General features: G+C 36.5%; 1 protein-coding gene across 2 annotated transcripts in view; it reads right to left on the reverse strand.

Moving 5' to 3' along the window:
- rsrc1 (arginine/serine-rich coiled-coil 1) overlaps positions 1-19,427 on the reverse strand; it is a 137,281-nt gene that overhangs the window by 81,416 nt on the left and 36,438 nt on the right. For both annotated transcript variants that reach the window (XM_052577179.1, XM_052577178.1), the window contains exon 4: positions 18,849-18,989. In XM_052577179.1, the coding sequence (XP_052433139.1) occupies positions 18,849-18,989 (141 nt within the window). The remainder of the gene's footprint in view (positions 1-18,848; positions 18,990-19,427) is intronic.

Below are 19,427 nucleotides of genomic sequence, written 5' to 3' on the forward strand. Positions count from 1 at the left end.
CGAAATCCATTACAAACCAGGAAAACTCTCCACCGGTCCATCATAGGAGACAAAAGGAGAGAAAGAAAGGCTTGAGGGTTAGACGGCAACACAAGACTACAGCTTTCTTCAGCTTCTCCTGTGTGGTCAGAGCTGCTCTTTCTGCCAGGGTTTGGACCAGGCAAGTGTTCATGCGTCTGACGAGTGTTTGAAGGGATTACCATTTACTCGCCTTAATGTCATTGTAAACTAATATTTCATTTGATTCTTGGTCTACTGCACAACAAAAAAAGAAGATATTCTGAAGAGCGATGGTCCAAACAACACCGGGCCCCACAGACCGAGGCATTCATTTATTCTTTCTGGAGCTATTATGGGTTTGGAAAGACAAGGTGTGGTGAGTTAATGAGACCCACTTTTAATTTGGGGCTAAAAAGTTCATTTAATAGAAAGAGGTTATCAAAAAATGTAAATGATCCAAAAGGAATAAATAAATGTTTAAGTCAGGGAGGCCCAAAGTCATTTTGACCATGTGACAAAAATCAATAGATAACTTGATTAATTGCAGTTTAAATGAACACTAGAGGCAGTAAAACGCCAGCAACTTTTATTCCTTTTCACACAAATAATAATTTACAGGGCCAGAATGTCAATTTCAGATTTTCGCACAATCCTCCCACAACATTATGTTATGACTTTAAAACATATTTAAAAGGGTCATGAACTGCTTTTGTTTTTGGTTTTTATGCTGTACTGTTTTCTGAGGTCACTTATAATGTTATCAAGATTTTTACATTAAAAAACATCAGAATTAAGAAGTAATTCAAATAAGTAAGTCCTGTTTTAAGCCCTCTCTTCAGAATGCTCTGTTTGAATAGACGTGGAGGATTGTAGATTCTGAAGTAAACACACACGGCTGTGATTGGCTAATAGTTGTGTATGTTTGACAGCCTACATTCCTCATAGATGGATGCTGCTGTGATTTAGGTAAAAAATGCATAAATAACTCAATACATATCAAACAATCTGTAATAACAGACAAAGCAATAGTGACCACGTAATGAAAACAGTTAAGCTTGTGTTATACTTTCTGCATGGGCAATCCAGACGTGTACATGGACAGTGCGGATGCGAACTGCTTGTATTTATACAACCAAACATGTACGCTGATGGTCTGCTCACAAACAGACATGTGAACAAACAATGCCCAGAATTATTGCACATCTGGCTGTCTTTATATTGTTTTATTGACGGATTGTACAGGTTCGAGTAGCAACGGGCTTCTTCACACAGCCTTCGGTCGTCCTCTCTGTGCTTCCGCACATACTCTCTGATGGCGTTTTTTACATCACGCCTACCTAGCGGTCCATAGCAGACTCGTGGATGCGGAAAGTATAACACAGGCTTTCCTCACACTTGTGTTACATCATTACTGTCAGATCTCGGTGGACAGGGCTAAACATGCAGCAATGTAGAATTGTGGGCGGGGCTAAAACAGGCAGTGATGTATAAAACAGGCAGTGCTTTAGAATCTGTGGGTGGGGCTACACAGGCAGCGCTTTAGAATCTGTGGGTGGGGCTAAACAGGCAGTGCTTTAGAATCTGTGGGTGGGGCTAAACAGGCAGTGCTTTAGAATCTGTGGGCGGGGCTAAATAGGCAGTGCTTTAGAATCTGTGGGTGGGGCTAAACAGGCAGTGCTTTAGAATCTGTGGGTGGGGCTAAACAGGCAGTGCTTTAGAATCTGTGGGCGGGGCTAAATAGGCAGTGCTTTAGAATCTGTGGGTGGGGCTAAACAGGCAGTGCTTTAGAATCTGTTGGTGGGGCTAAACAGGCAGTGCTTTAGAATCTGTGGGCGGGGCTAAAAAGGCAGTGCTTTAGAATCTGTGGGTGAGGCTACACAGGCAGTGCTGTAGAATCTAAGGCCGGGGCTAAACAGGCAGTGCTGTAGAATCTATGGGTGGGGCTAAAAAGGCAGTGCTGTAGAATCTAAGGGCGCGGCTAAACAGGCAGTGCTGTAGAATCTGTGGGTGGGGCTAAACAGGCAGCGCTTTAAAATCTGTGGGTGGGGCTACACAGGCAGTGCTTTAGAATCTAAGGCCGGGGCTAAACAGGCAGTGCTGTAGAATCTATGGGTGGGGCTAAAAAGGCAGTGCTGTAGAATCTAAGGGCGGGGCTAAACAGGCAGTGCTTTAAAATCTGTAGGCGGGGCTAAACGGGCAGCGCTTTAGAATCTATGGGCGGGGCTAAACAGGCAGTGCTTTAGAATCTGTGGGTGGGGCTAAACAGGCAGTGCTTTAGAATCTATGGGTGGGGCTAAACAGGCAGTTTGCTTGGCCACACTATTACATCATAGAGTAAAAAATTCCTTCTATATAAGCTGTTTTTAGAGTAATGAGAAAATGTTGAGTTCTAAAACTTACAGGATGTTTTTATAGTACAATGACTTCTTTTATGTCAAAAGATCAAGGGAATTTTTGTATCTCAGTTCATGACCCCTTTAAAGGTAGGGTAGGTGATTTTAGAGAGGCTAGCAACAGCAAGTTAGCCTTAAAAGCATAAGACCCCCCCCCCCCCCCCAACACACAGACACATACACACACAAATCACTCTCCCAAGCCACACCTCTTTCAGAACACATGGCCATGCTCAGGCAGACCAGAGACTAAGCAGTGACATGGTGAGAGATGGCTTCAATACTGTCAGATTACCTCAAGTCTCATTCACTGCTGAGAAAACATTACAGTACAAAGCACATGATATTGCAAGAATAACGCCTTCCGTTCTCACTCGTTGATGTATGGGTTTCTAGTTTTGCTCAGTAGCTCACACAATATGGCGTTGCACTTATGAGGTGAAGACGTCCAAAGAAATCCTCTGAAACTACAGTCTGACAAAACAGCTCAAACCCATGTACAGTCCCTCCAGAAAAACCCGGATTATTTTTGTGATTGTTGCGGGCAAAAATTCTTGACTTCGATGCAGGTTTTCTTAAAAAAACAATTTCTTCAAAAAATATTTTTGCAATCTTATGCGATGAAATTGCGGGAACTTGCAAAAACTGCGGTTTGATGAAAAAGAGAAAAAAAGGTGTCCCCCCCCGCCCAACAACCTGTTCTCACGAGGCTACTACCTTACTGTAATGAGTCATTTCTTATGACTTCCTATGATAAGCAAGCATACTAAATCACAGAATATTTAAGTTCTAATTCTGTTTTATTTCAGACCTTAATTAACACATGGCTCAAACATACAAAACATTGAGTCAAACAAGTTCTCTAGCTTTACTAAAGGAATATTCAACAACTTCTGTAAAAATGAATACAAATAAAATATACACACAAATATACAAATGCTGTTTTACAGGAATTGCAAAGTGCAATCTCTTACTGCACTATTTTACATACTACTAATATACTTACAACTGTAAGGTTTTGGTACTATTCTGTAACAAAAAAGTACAATCTTACAACTGTAGAGGTGCATCAACTTCTGAATAAACTACAACAGTTTACTGTGAAAATGAAAACTAACTGAGTAGCCTCTAACACTGGCCTATCATTCGCCATCCTCATCCTCATCCTCATCCCTCTCTCAAAATAATTTGCCCCCACTGTCATGTAACACACCGGGTAACTGCTTCGCACAGTCTTTTGTGCTTATTTTTGTTGGCAGATGAGAATGATTTGCGTCCTTCACCCTGGTTTCACCATGGGCTTCACAGATGATGTTCATGTGGCGAAATTACGTCACTTCATAATGTTCCCATTGGGAAATAATGGCGATTTAATTGTGTGAAGTAAACGCAACATTTTTCAACTTTCTGCTAAGATATATGTGACTTTTTTGCAACGAAAATTATTATTATTATGAAATCATGCTACCTCCGCATATTTTGCTTCCTGAAATCGGCAATTTATGCGGCGAAAGTGCATGCAGCGTATTTGAAAAAATGCGACCCCCGCATAAATATGCGGCCCTTGGCTGATTATGCATTAAATCACGCAATCGCATAACCGCGTTTTTCTGGAGGGACTGCATGTAGGAGAAAGTTTAGAAATTTGGAAAATTGCCACTACAATGTTATTAACATTGTTCACACAAATTTAAACTGAAGAAATTGGACATCTTATCTTGCAAATCTTATTGAGTGCTCTTATAATATGTTGACTTCACCTTAGACTATGTCCACTATGTTGTCTTTTCTGTGGAATGGTTTACCACTGAAGATTATATCCACTCTACTGATTATTTCAAAAGAAGAGTTAAGACATTTATTTTCAGTGTTTGAGTATGTAATCAGGAATATTATGATTTAGGATAGTTGTTTTTAGTCGGTTCTTTTTATGTAATCTTGGAAAATTATTTAAAAAGTGCTTTATAAATGAAGATTGACTTTGCTTGGACAATGTTTGCAGACATTAAAAACTAGGCTAATACACAAGTGCATTATTGCAGCGTTATGATGTTAACTTTACGTTCTGCCCTCAGGCTCCAGAATAAGTTGCTTTTCCTTGCATCAGGAGGCTGTTATATTATTAATATATATTAAAAGAACTTTACCAATACCTACATGAAACTGTCTAACATATTAAATAATGAACTATACTAACAGTCTTAATCATGTCACAATAGTACAAAGAAACATTACGGCTCGTTCAGAGGTCTGTTCCGGTTTCAGTGGATCCACAGGTAAGTTTGTATTTACCTTTAAAAATATGTTTTGTGAACTGATAAAATAAGATACTACAAAAAAAAAACAATACAGGTGTATATATAAATACAAACATATTTTTACTTTTATTAGCTGAATTAATTAAAATCTATGTTCACTTGCAGATATTTTATAAAATTTTCATTAAAATGGCAATGTTTCTTTCTGAAATGTTAATGTTTATCTATTTTACAGTGATCTTCTTGATCTTGATCTTTGACTCTTTTATGAGAGTGAATCAAGCAGACTCTCTTCATGTTACATGGCTGTTTGCCATAGATGCCACACTAAGATGCATGAGTTAATCAAAAACTCTGGATCAGCATTTAAAGTGAGCGTTGATGTACTCTGATTTGTTCAACTAGAGCACAAGGTGCAGGGCAGAAAGTATTAAAACAGCTAAGGGAAATAATCCAGTGCAGTCCGACTTTGTTAGGGCATCTGTATATAAAAAAATTAAATAAAACAAATTCTAATTTAAGTGAACTTAGAATAATCTTCACATAAACCCATTATAATAAATGTCATATTTATCTGTGCCCTTTATCAGAAATATACAGATATTAAATAAATTCAAAATTAAATGTAGATGTTAACATTTGCATATCAACGCGGTGAACAGCTCATGTTGCTTCAGTCATACCTCATATAAATATAAAAAACCTTTAAAACAACACGTTCTATATCGAGCAACATGAGCTGTTTTTGTTGTTCACATTTTAAATGCAGATACCTGCGTTAATATGCAAATCCCCATATCACACAATGCTTTAACCCAAACGAAATAATTAAATACATGTTTAAACGGGTAAATATTTTTAATATTTTTTAAAGATTAAACAGATTTTTTTGCACAGAACATAAAAGTTTGTGTTTACATAATATATGTGTGTGTACTGTGTATATTTATTAAGTATATATAAATACACAAACATGCATGCACATATTTCAGAAAAATAGGTTGTTTATATATTAAGTAGACTTTTTTTATATACATGTAAATATTTTCAAAATATATACTGTATTCATACAGTATATATATATATATATATATATATATATATATATATATATATATATATATATATATATATATATATATATACAGTATATATATATATATATATATATATATATATATATATATATGTTAGTGGTGGGCATATATTAATTTTTTTAATCTAGATTAATCTCACTGTGATCTTGAAATTAATCTAGATTAATCTAGATTAAAATGTCTCATTCGAATTCTGCCGGAGGCATTCAGAATATGTGTGTTACCCAAATAAAATTGTCAAACAGTAAGTCTTTGAGAAGGGGTTTATCAAGCTAGGTGGTGCATTAGAAAAGGGGCTCATCTCCTGTTTCCAAAATGCATCAAAAAGTGCTTGAAAAAGCTGTAAACTAATTCCACATTGCACAAGGTGCAAACAACATTACTCCTGTTTAACACCAATGTTTAAGCCAAGGTACAGAAACCAAATAATTAAATGTAAAATAGCACTGGATGGTCTTCAATGTAAAAATGAAATATACAATCAAACCTACATTTATTCAGACACCTTCAACATTTCTCACATTATTACAGTTTTGCTATATATATCAAAAAATATACCTGGTGTCTGAATAATTTTTGGTTTGACTGTTAAAACTACAAACTAATTCAGTCAAGAGCAGTGAGTGATTTTCTTTTATTTTCTTGGATTAACATTACAGCAGTCAGTGGCTAAATTAGGCGCGGTCACTTTAAGAGAAGATGAACGCATCCAATATAATACACATCCCATTTTTTCCTCAACTGTTTACTTTCACTTAAGAAATAACTGACAGTTTTTTCAAGCATAATTTCCAAGGTGTATATTTTGACATATTTTGCATGTATTTGTTGGCACAAGAGCAAAAATAAGCAAATTCGATGTTCAAGTGTTTTGAGACGCCTTTCTCTTCGCAGAAGAGAGCTCGGTTCAGTGTCGCTGTCCGTGATATGCGTCTCTCTCTCTCTCTCTCTCTCTCTCTCTCTCTCGTGAGCACCGAACACCAGTAACCAGCTACTCCGTTCAGCTTTTCCCCGTCTTGTGTTTGGATGCTTTAATGTTTAAATCGACAAGCGGTAAGGCGTAAAAACGTGAAAAAGATAAAATATCAAGGTGAAAGTCATCATAGCTTGCTTAGTATAGACCCAGCTCCCAACCCAACTTTGAGAATAGATTAACGGCGATATTTTTTTTATCGCCCGATAAGAGTCTCGCGTTAACGCAGCACGTTAACGCCGATAACGGCCCACCACTAATTTATATATATATATATATATATATATATATATATATATATATATATATATAAAAAATATACACACTATATACACATATATTATACAAAAAAAAAAAACTTTAATTTTGGATGTGATTAATTGTGATGAATCGTTTGACAGCACTAGTATTGTGACAACATCAGTGCTAATGGCAAAAGTAGAAAACAAAATGGGAAGTTTATCTTACAATAACCACCTTATCTTTAGGAAAACAGCGAGGTTGGTGTTATAGTGGTTAGTACATGAGCCTTGCCACATTGAGCCATTCCTCTCATTAAGCCATTCACTAGGGCATTCAGATGGCATTAAAACAGGAAGATGCCCTATTACTCAATTATCTCTGCTCTATTGCTAGGACTATACGACTGTAGTGCATGAATACACATCATGCATTAACCTGGTGATCTGTTTCTTCTCTCTGTTCTCTCGCTCCATCTGTCTGGAGGTTGACAGCGCTGCTAGCTTCCTATTAGAATAATCAATATGACACCTTTCTTGTTTGGGCCTAAAATGGGATTTGTGCGCAGAGATTTGTATGTGTTAGGCCAGCTCTCAGTCATGGCCCTCTTTTAACCTTAACTAGATTAGAGCGATTATCCGTATGAGCTCCTGCCACTGTATAGACAGGATAAGTGCTCACAAAGCCGTCTTTGTCAGGATGCGAGCGCTGGGCACCCGCGGGTTATCAGAGCTGGACTCGTCATTCTTATTCATGTATGAGCCCACCTTTATGAATATCTCTCGCTGTCCACTGCTCGAAGGGACAGTAAGACCCCCATTCTCTCTCTCCTCAGGACAGAAAACAATCCAATCTGGCCTGAAGCGCCATGCTGCCATGTGGCGTCTGCTCTCGGGTTTGCCCGGTCACTACATGTGCAAGACGAGAGGTGCTTCTCTGGAGATGCAATAAGAGCTAGAGAAAAACATGCTTCTATACGTGCTTCAGTTACAAAGGAAATAAAATGACATGTTTATATCTTCACTGGAAAGAGATGAGGTTTAATAGATAGCCTCAGTTTGGGTCATGTCATATAAAATATGCTGTCAAATCTGACAAATATCTATGTTCAGCCAAGCTGTGTTAAATGAAATGGCCAAAGATTAAGACACCTACATAGGTCAAAGACTTTTCAAGTGTAAAAAAATTTGAGTTTAATACAGATAATAAAGATACGTTTAATAAATATAATTTACATGATTCAGTGTAACAGTGTAGTTCATATACAAATTGGGCGCTATCCTTCCAACCAATAGGTTTTACCAATTTATCAGTTTTTAATCATTATTCTTTCATATATTTTCATAAGTACAGGTAATACCCCCACCCCCCATTTTTACAAAAATATATGTTATGCTGAATGACCGTGGATCATTATTTCACCTGTATTTCACTTCACTTTATATATATATATATATATATATATATATATATATATATATATATATATATATATATATATATATATATAGACATTTTAGTTTAACAAAAGTTATTTTATACTTTAAAGTAGACACTTTACTTGCATTCATTATGCTTTCAGTGTATATACAGTAAATAATTTTAATTCAATGCAGACACCAAAATAGGACATCCTGTCTTCGACCGACATATAGCAACAAAAAAGGACTACCAAAGTTTCATAATGAACCTATGTATTTATTTCCCCACAGATTTTAAATAGTTTAAATCTCTAATGTTGAGTTTTGCACTGTTTATATGGTGATGCTTCTTTCAATCCAAATAAAATGTAAATTACAAAATGGCTTTGTGAAACTATCCAATCACAAATGGCTGTGATTTAATTAATTAAGTATACAGTCTGTCATGCTGTGTTTGAGAGTGAAGCGTGGCACTGTGCTCATGTACACACATGTAGCTTGTGATCTGGTGTTTTCAGTGGCACAGTTCACACTAATTTGCTTAAGGCAAAATAAAAGCTTGAGAATCTAACTGTTGCAAGCAAAACAATTAATACCAATAATGTTTTTTTTTTTTTTTTTTTTTTTTTTACTGAAATTTACTAATATTATCCATATAATTATTAAATTCATTTTTATTTTACAGTGCAGTTGCATAACTATAGTAATATTTCTGAATTATAATTATGCAAATTGTTTGGCAATGTGAGTGTAATGTGAGACACTATAACAACAAAACATGCAAGACAATGCATAGACACAAGTCAATGCAAAGACTTTATTTAATTTGTATTCTGTTCAGTTCAGTTTGGTCTTTGATAGAGATCTGAACTCTCATTTTCTCTCAAAGTGCACCAGACTGTTTAATTTAACTTTAAAATGTACAACATTTTCTTATGAGGGAGCATAAGGAGTCCTCCATAGTTCTCAAATGAGGGGGCCACAAGACGGATTGAAATTAATTAAAATAAGACTAAACAGTTGAAAATATGCAAAATCAGCTAAAAATGAAGACGTCCAGTAAGATGAAAGCGAATGTTTTAATGAATTATTTTCCCTTTCACAATTATTTAATTAATTAATTTAAAGAAACATGGCTTTTGTGATCTTAAAAATATATATTACAATAATAATAATAAATTAATTTCTTATTTAAAAAAAACTTTTAAAATAATTACTTAAATTTTCTTATTGTTGTTTATTTATTTAATTTAAGAACCATGGCTTTCGTGATCTTGAACACCCAATATAATAAAAAAAAATGTTTAATGATAAATAAAATCCAAATTAATGTAAATAATTAATAAATGACTTAATTTTTAATGAAAATATATTTTAAAATACTTTACATTTCTTATTGATTGATTGATTGATTGACTGATTGATTTCATAATCTTGATTTATTTACTTACAAATGAATATACATTTAGTCAAGCTCTAAAATATTTTATTATGCAGAAATTGCTATTTGTGAATAAAAGATCATTTAAATACCATTTAAATCACAAACCAGGAAAGTCATGTAAATTTACTGGTAATAAAAACAATGAAGAACAATTCATTTAATTTTTACAACACTTAATTTAATTGTTATTATTAGAATTATTCAGTTGTTTTTTTGTATGTTGCCTAAAATGTTCAAAATGAGCCGCTTTGTTACTATAGCAGGAGTATCATAAATATCATCAAATATTGTTTTTGAGTCAAAAGGGTGGCGAGGCAGTCTCCCAGAATCCCTCAGGAAACTCTGTAATCACACGGAATGAAAACATGAAAACACACCCCAAACACACAATCATGTGAGAAGTGTGCGCTGCTTTTTTACTTCACCTCTAATAAGCCTTTCAAAGGTCTACACTGGGCAGTTTGGTGAAAATAGCAAATGGACTGATGTGGAAGTCATAACAATCTCTTGTCCATAATTTATCAGCCTGATTCATTTGGGTCTGAAGAGTAAACATGGCACCCACACACTTCCCTGCCCGTGTGTACGGCTGCAAATTAACCAGCTTTCAAACACTTGTACTCTTTCAAAGCTCTTACGCAGTGAGTGATGTCAACAATCTGTCTATCTGTAGAGAAACGGCACAGGGAAAGTACAATGGAGCCAGAGCGCATGATTAAACAGCATAAGGGAAATAAAAACTAGAACATAAAACACAGATATCAATATCTCAATCAAACGGCTCACAATAAGAGCAGGGAAAGTAGGAAAATCTGACAGACGCGAATGATTGTAACGTTATTGCTAGTTTGCTACCCATAAATAATACTGTTGAAGTTATTTTCCCCTTATTTTATCAGCTGAGGATATACATTGATCGTGGACTGATCTGGTTCATGTTTCACACTTCTTCATTAGAGTATGTATTGATGAAGTGCTTGTCATAATACTGGAATACACACATCCACACACAGCTTCAGTCGAATGAAATCCATTAGACGCATAATGACACACAGCCTTCGTGGATAATACAGCGGCGTTTGGGACACGTGACTCTGCGATTGCTGAGAAAAAGCTTTGGATCAGATGTGAGCGATGTGATGGTCTGTCAGCTCTTCAGTCATCATCACTGCCATCAGAGAGCAATGAAATGCATTTGACAATGTGATTACAAACTGAAGTACAAGTCAAATTTAGTGCTCGACTTTCAAATCAGTTCGATCAATTTTTTGATGCCCGCTGCCGATATCTTGGTGAAGGGGGTGGCTGATATAAAGCCCATAAATGCATCACAATATTTAATCCAAAGATATTAAAACACACGCCTGACACTGCTGAAATAAAATACATTTTTACTAAATTAGAAATAAATAACGTGAATTATAAATAAAAGTAAGCAACTCACACACCTTTGTTACGTCAAAATAAAGACTTCAAATGACCTGGAAACATGATCAGTGTAAGCTTAGGTGTAGAATACACAGGGATTCAGGGGACGTGTCCACCCCAATATTAATAAAATGTAAATTCGTCTCGCAGACTGTTTTCATGCATGTGTGCTCACGTACAAATTTAATCAAGGGCTAGAGTGAATAAATCTAGATTTAAATGCAAAGAGACATGAAAGGTCTTTGCATGACCTGATGTTTCTTTGCATCCGAAATGAAGAGATGTGAACATTACAGAGCGCCAAACACTCTCAAGCAGTGTGTGTTTTCAGTCATACTCGAAGCTGGGGGGCGCTCTCGAGCACAGAAAGTTCAAAACGGACTCATAGAGGTAATACATTGTGATGTGCCAGGAAATCCCTAAAATGGATAAAGCGGTCCAGCTAGCGCTGTAGCTAAGCTGAATAAAAAGCAGAATGATCAAACATGAATACAACACACAGTTGTGAGAATATATGGTTTCTGTGTTTGGTGACAAATAGTTGCCAAGCTTTGATGACACATGATCTGAAAAATTCAGGTCAAAGTTGCATCAAAGAAATAAATGACATTTTAACATATATTCACACAGAAACAGTTATTTCAGATTGTAATATTTGACAAAACCATTGTTTTTATTAATGCAGTCTTGGTGAGCAGAAGAGACTTTTAAAAAACAATGTCAGTACTGTAAATTAAAATGTATTTAAAAGAAAACTATAAAGTGTATCGCAGTGATTCTTAAAGTAAGACTAATCCGAAGTCTTGCGTCGTTCGCGAGAGATCACGAGAGAGGACAGTGATTAAAAACTCCACACGCTGGATCTAAACGGGGAAGTGGATGTGTTGACAAGCACATTTCCATAATGCTCCTAAATCCAGAAAGAGGTCTGTCATGTCAGGATCTCATAAGCAGCTGTTCCGGCTCTAATCAGTCTTCGCTCTGTCTGTCTGGACCATAAAACAGCACAGCCACGGACGCAAACGCATTACAGGCCGATCAGGAGCCGCCCCACCAAACGGCTGTAAAAGTGGGCCGGAGCGAGGCTCTACTGATTAGATACCAGTTTGTTGTGGATGGCGACTGCACCGCTCAGCACGAGCAGATCACTTTAATTGGATTGTGGGATTTCATTTGGTTTTGCCGGAGCACCGTCATCATGCTCCAGGGCCGGATCTCTGTGTGTGCGAGTGACTGTGATTGTGGTTATGATTAAACTAAACTAATAAACCCCCACAAGGCAGTAAAACAAGAATTGTGAACATAATCAGAAAATGCTTAACATGTTAAAAGCTGGGAAAGCTTTGACGAAGTGTGCCCGTCCTCCCAGCGGCTCCAGGCGTGTGTGTGCGCTTTAACTGCCTCCTAATGCTTAACCAGATTACAGAGGCCAGTAAGTGGATTGTTCCAGCTTCCCTTCGCTCACATGGGGTGTTTCCATTGTGATTAGCGGTGGCCAGAGCAGTCCTCACACACACACACACACACACACACACACACACACACACACACACACACACACAGAGCTGGGGCAGCTAATGTCCATCCCCATATCAGACACACTAAACAGCATTTCAAGATTTTGTAAATGCAACAATCAAAACTCAGATGTGAGGTCTTTTAAATAAAAAAAAGTTAGCAGCATTAATATTCAAGTCAGTAATTATGTTCCCATATAAAGCCCAAAGTATACTTAGATTTTGTACGCATACGCTAGCATATGTGTACAGTCGAACACATAGCCTTTCATAGTATCCTTAATTTGATGTTATGCACGAATGCAGGCAGTCCACACATGCTCTCTAGAAAACTTCATCCATGTCCAGTGACTGCTCTATTTTTCTCCGTTAAGTTATGACCAATGACAGATATTTTTTTACTCTTTTAAACCAAAACTGGGCTAATAACCTCTCGCTCACAAGCGCTTGCGAGGAAGAGCGTCTGTTGTTGATGCAGTCTCCGCTATTTACTGTAGTTGTTGTTGTGCCGTCTCTTTAATTTCATATTCTACTGAGAAACAACGGCCTGGGACAGTGTCGCCACCCTGTGGAACAACTGATTACTGCGAAAATAATTTGATGCGCATGTGCGGATGGTGCGCAAACTATTCTGATGATTAAATTCACATCACTTGCACTGTACGCTGTCCTTCACGTATGTGTAAAAAGGGAAGTTTACTTTGGGCTTAAGAGGCCTCTTTTTGGAAACATTCAGTATCACTGATACGGAAGTTTGTTTCTGACACAAAATGTAAAAAAGTAAAAATAACAATAATTAAAAAAGGTTATTGCAACTTTCATCTTACAATTTTGACTTTTTTTCTTGCTATGGCTAATTTTTCTCTCAGAAAAACCTCCTTTTCTTCTTAAAATTGCAAGTAGATTTTTTTTTACATTGCAAGTTAACATCTCACAACACAGAAAATAATGTTTTCCAAATAAAAATAATTTGATCTCATATGATCTAATTTAAAGATTTACAAACAAATAATGCTGTCGTGTGTAAAGACTCAATATAGCCCAATATACTAACTTTTGCTTAAAAATGAGTTCGGTATGTTAGTTTTTTTTTTTTTTTTTTTTTTACTGTTAGCGACATCCCAACGCTGCTGAGAGTGACATTTAGATGAATATGTAAATATATGCTGCATGCTTTCCAATCAATAACAAAATAACAAAAAAAAAACACAACACACATGATAGTGTGGAAAACAGCAGTTATGAAAGCATCTGATCATATTGACGTAGATATGTCTTTACTAGCTACAGTCAAGTCACATCACATCTGTTTATATAATTGAATGTTTTAAATCAAGCAGCTTTACAGTATTTACCATTAAAAAACAGTGTCAGTGTTGTTTTCGGTTAGAATTGTAACTTAATTTTCTGCTATAAAGCAGTTGTATGTGTATATTAATATACAGAATACATATAACTCAGTATGATTAATTTTTGAAATAAATTAACAATTTATCATAGTTGGATTGGTGTATATATATATAGGATAAATTGTTGAAGCCCTATACTTTAATCAAGAAATGATTAAAACTCATATTAACCAAGAGAACTTAACCTCATCGTGCTGATGTATAAAAATTCATCAAGTAAATTACAGTAAATAAAAAATAAACATGCTAATGTACATTACTGATACCAAAAATAAAAAGAAACAAAACCTATTTGAAATGTATATAAACTGTTTATGAAAGATAATCATATGATGTGTGTAAAGATAATGCATCACTAGGACTTTGGGGGGATTTTTTGGGTAGCACTTTTGCTGTCTTTTCATTTAAATGAGTTACGAATATTTTTACCGGATTGCTATATAAAACCGTCTGCATTTTTACAATAATAATGATTTTAAAATATACATATTCACTTTATTTTTATACCATTTTCCACAAACTAAGACATTCCCCAAAAGAGGTGTCAGATTTAGCTCACATCTGGGAACAAAACATCCACAAATAAATTAAAATATGATTAAGTAGGTACACACACACACACACACACACACACACACACACACACACACAGAGCACAATAACTGCTTTTGCCTTAATGGGCAACAAGATCGCTTTACAATGTCTCGTCTTTTTCAATAAATTTTGCATGGAAACACATTGTGCTGGGTGTGGAGAAGCCTGCTGTCATCCTCCAGGTCTGATCAATCTTTCATGAAAACAACACCACACGTGGGTCTGTAAGCGCCCCGCCACGCTGCTTCCCCTTTGATCCCCACACACACACACACACACACACACGATCTGCAGCGCGGATTCAAATCACTCATGAAGCTCTTCAAATGTGTGTGTGTCAGAGTGCATACAGCAGGTTAACAAACCACAACAAAACCCAGGAACAAAAAGAGAGAGAAGGCCATTCAAGAGGAATAGCCAACCGGAAGCAGCAGGGTAGAGCTTTAATGTGCTTCTGTCCCCAAGCGTCTTCACTGTAAGAGTGATTGATGGATGTGTGATTCATTATTACCATAATCCTCATTAGTCATGTTGTTTTCACCCTTTCAGAACTTTAAACCACTGTCATTATATTGATTATCGCCTGTTTATGATCATCTGCATCGTGCTACATACACAACATGGATTTTTCACTCACTGCAAACTGAGCAATAATCGTGAAACGGCTCTTTCTGTGAAATTGCTCAATTGCATGCAGTTACCACAAAAAAAAAGTATTTTAAAGTAAATTCTATTGATCAACATGAATAATCATGACTACAATATCAAGGGATATGTTATGATTGTTGTCATAATTAAGCAGCACTGATTAATAGAGACTCACACTATACTGCTGATCCATTACTGAGCAGAAACCAGGCTCGATCTAATCACAATCATCTGCTGGAAGTAAAGGTACGCCAAACATAAACAATATTTAAAAAGGCATCAGTTCACAAAAAAACTCTCTGCTTAAATCAAGCCCAAAAACATCACGTTGCGTCCTGATCACTTTGACCCAGAAAGGATTTTCTTTTTCCTGAAAATGCCAGTTAATGTTAACAGTGGACCTTTTTTTTAAACATTTTTTACTTTGATTACTTTTTGGGACTTTTCTCCCACTTTTGTGGTGTCCTTGGTCAAAAAATGACCAGCCTACAAAAAACAGCTTATGAATTTCTTGTTATGCTATATTAATCACCAAATCTTTCACTATCATTGACTATTTTGTGGGTGCTTTCACAGACAGAAAACCCAACTTTTCAATTGTTTTTGTTCTCTGAACCACTTGAGTCCATGTCTGGTTGTATGCTATGCAAACAATTATTAATGCGCTAGCTTTTCCCTTTAATGTTGTGCTTTATTTAATTACAGAGTATAAAAAACACTAGAACACAGGCTCCACAGACATCTGAATTCATCTGGATTTGGCCAATTTCGACTGGTTAAGGATTACGGTGACTCATCTATGGGTTAACACTGTCACCGAACAGAAAGATTAGGATGAGTATTTCCGGGAAGATCCGCAGATGCTGCTGTGCTCCTGAATGTGGAAAGAGTTTCACGCTGATCATCTGCATTATGCTGCTGCTTCATGTTTTTGTGGAAACCATGATACTTTGTTTCCTTACTTTTTGATCAACGAACAGCATTTATTTAGACTCTTTTGTTTGTTTTGTTCTTTAACAATGTATAAGTCTGTACTGTCATGGCTATTGCATGCATCAATCATATTTAGAGACGATTTCACAAATCTGAAATGCATAAGAGATGTAAATAAAATATTATAAACAATGACAACATTATTTGCATTTGATTTTAGCCTATAGTGTCCGTTCAACTCTGTGTCTCCATATTCAACAGCCAGCAGTAAGTTCTGAGTCTTTTTTTCTGGTGTCACTGACCAACGTCAGTTCAGACACGTCAAGTTGAAGGATTATTACTTTGGTGATTATTATAAAAGCTGTAATATACTATAATACAAACACCATCCAAATAAGGCTTGTGCCTGTCTGAAGCATCAGGGAGACCTGAGCAATGCCTAGAAGTTAAAACGTGTGAGACTGTAAAAGAAAGTGAGATGACACAATGGTCAAAGATCTCAAATTGCACACAGAACACACACCATCCTATGTTCCCTCCAGAAATGACAATAAAGCGTCTCTGACATGAGTCATAAGTCGAGACGCTGGTGAAAGTGTGTGTGTGAGTTACTGGAGACTGAACTCCCGAGGGTCTAAAGTCTTTAAGATAACGGCCCCTGTGTTTGCTCATTTGTGTTCGTCCCTCCATTATGTTAATGTCATGCCAGCCACATCCCCTAATTACAGACACAATTACATCTATTGACTCCCTCAGGACACAGAGACACTAAATACACACACACACACACACACTAACAGTGTCTGGGGATCAGACTCTGTGTTCACGGTTACATTCATCACCAGTTCTTTGTTAGAAACACTTTTACTCAATTCAGTTCAGTTGTGTCTTGTCCAGTTATTTCCAGATCACCTGAGGAACAGACACCGTACGTGTATGTAAACATGTGTGTGCGTGCATGTGTGTGAGTGTGTGTGTGCATGCACGCAGAAGCATGAGAGTTCAAGTATCCTGTCCAAATTGAAAGAAAACAAATTGACAAAAAATATAATCCAATATTTGGTGATAATATGGCATAATGATACATTTATAAGCAATTTTTGCTGGCCAGTCATTCTGACCAGGGACACCACAAGTGTAAGAAGGTGGGGGTAAAAAAATACCAAAAAAATAAAATGTTTGGAAGCTATTAAATCCTGGATAAGCATAGACAGTAAGCTTCATCAATAACATTAACGTGCATTTTCAGGAGAAAGAACATCCTCTCCAGGTCAAAATGACATACAGGTTTAGATATCATGAGAGTCAGTTCATAATGAAAGCTGTCCCTATTTCCCAAATATTTTCCAAAGTGATGTTTTTTTTTCCTCTTCTTAAGCATAAAAAGATATAAGATTGTCCAAACTCATGTGGTGGCCTTATTTAACACTGAAACACTGTTCAAGTTTAGGGTGGGCAACATAACCAAAATCTTGGTTAATTATTAAAAGATAACTAACTAACTAGCTACTTAACTTACTATCTATTATCTATTCATTCATTCATTTATAATAACTATTAATAAGCAGCCAATTGGAGTTTACAGAAGCAATAGTTAATACTTATTAATAGTAAAAATTGGTCCCCAAAATAAAGTGTGACCTAAATTATGCACATTTGGAAAAGAAAACATATTTACAGGCACATTTCAGTAGGTTTAATATGATTCCTGCTAACACAGAGCCCTAAAATGAAGTAATAATAATAATAATAGGTTCTCATGAGTAACTGTCTGTGTGTAGATGCAATTAATGCTGTAATTGAGTCGAACACGGAAATAGTTGTGCAAGCAGTCCATTTCTCTCTAGAGGTTGTTTATGGACATGTGACTTTGCTCTCATTAGCGGCTTACTTCACAGCCAATCAACGCTCACGGACTAATTATTACACCTAATGATGAATGTCACGTCTAATAATTACTGCCCTCACTTAGTCAGATGTGTACCTTTTATGGGAAACATTTCCAGAGCCGTCCAAACATCAGAACGTCAGATATCTGTCCAGATCAACAACATCTTGAACAGATTGGGCGTAATTACTGCCGTTTCCGTGTTGTAAGCTTGTTTTGCTGACTGCTGTCACTGCGAGGGGAACGGAGAGCGCTTCGTCTCGATCTCAGGAGTCGAGGAAGGGTTTGAGAGCTGGATGGAAATGAGGTTAGCTCTTGCTCACGCATATTACACTGGGGCATAAATCAAGACGGGGAGAGAGGAGCAAACGCATTAGACGCCCTGCGGGACGGTGTATACACTGAGTTTGAAGGGCAGATATCAGCCGCGATGGATGAGGCCTACCTCAAGATTGAGCTGAACTCTCAGCTGAATCCAAACTATAAGATTTCCTACACATGAGACGTGGGACGGGTGTATTGATGGCTCGCTGCAGTCTGGGAGTGTGTGTGTGCTGTGCTAGAGAAAACTAGAAACTGAAAATGTCACAAAAAGAAAGTATTACCTTTGTTTGTCTTTGGGTTTGTCCTTCTCTTTGTCTTTAGCTCTGTCCCGTGTCCGGTCTCGGTCTCGGTCTCTGGTTCGGCGCTGGACACGATCGCGATCTCTGCTGCGACTGCGAGACCTTCGGTGACGCGAGCGAGACCTCCAACAAACACACACAATCCAAACATTACACTCAAATGGAGAAAACATCGAAATAACCTGAAAAAGCAAAACCAGTCCCAAGTAGGGGTTGGCTTGAGCATGCAAAAGAGAGATTATTATTAGTGCCATCAAACGATTAATCGCATCCAAATTGCATGTATCTATTTATGAAAAAAATGTTATGTTTATGTATTAAATATATTTATATATAAATGTATATACATGTAAATATTTTCTGAAACACTTTGGAATAGGTAACACTTGTTAACTGTTAACTATGACATTTCTCTCAATAAATGCTTAATTTGCTGCTTATTAATAGTAAGGTAGTTGTTAGGTTTAGATATTGGGTAAGATTAGGGATGTAGAATAAGGTCAAGGGTAATAAGGCATTAATATGTTCTTAATTAACACTAATACATGGCTAATAATCTAG

The sequence above is a fragment of the Carassius gibelio genome, chromosome B15 (genome assembly GCF_023724105.1).
Source record: "Carassius gibelio isolate Cgi1373 ecotype wild population from Czech Republic chromosome B15, carGib1.2-hapl.c, whole genome shotgun sequence".
Taxonomy (NCBI): Eukaryota; Metazoa; Chordata; class Actinopteri; order Cypriniformes; family Cyprinidae; genus Carassius; species Carassius gibelio.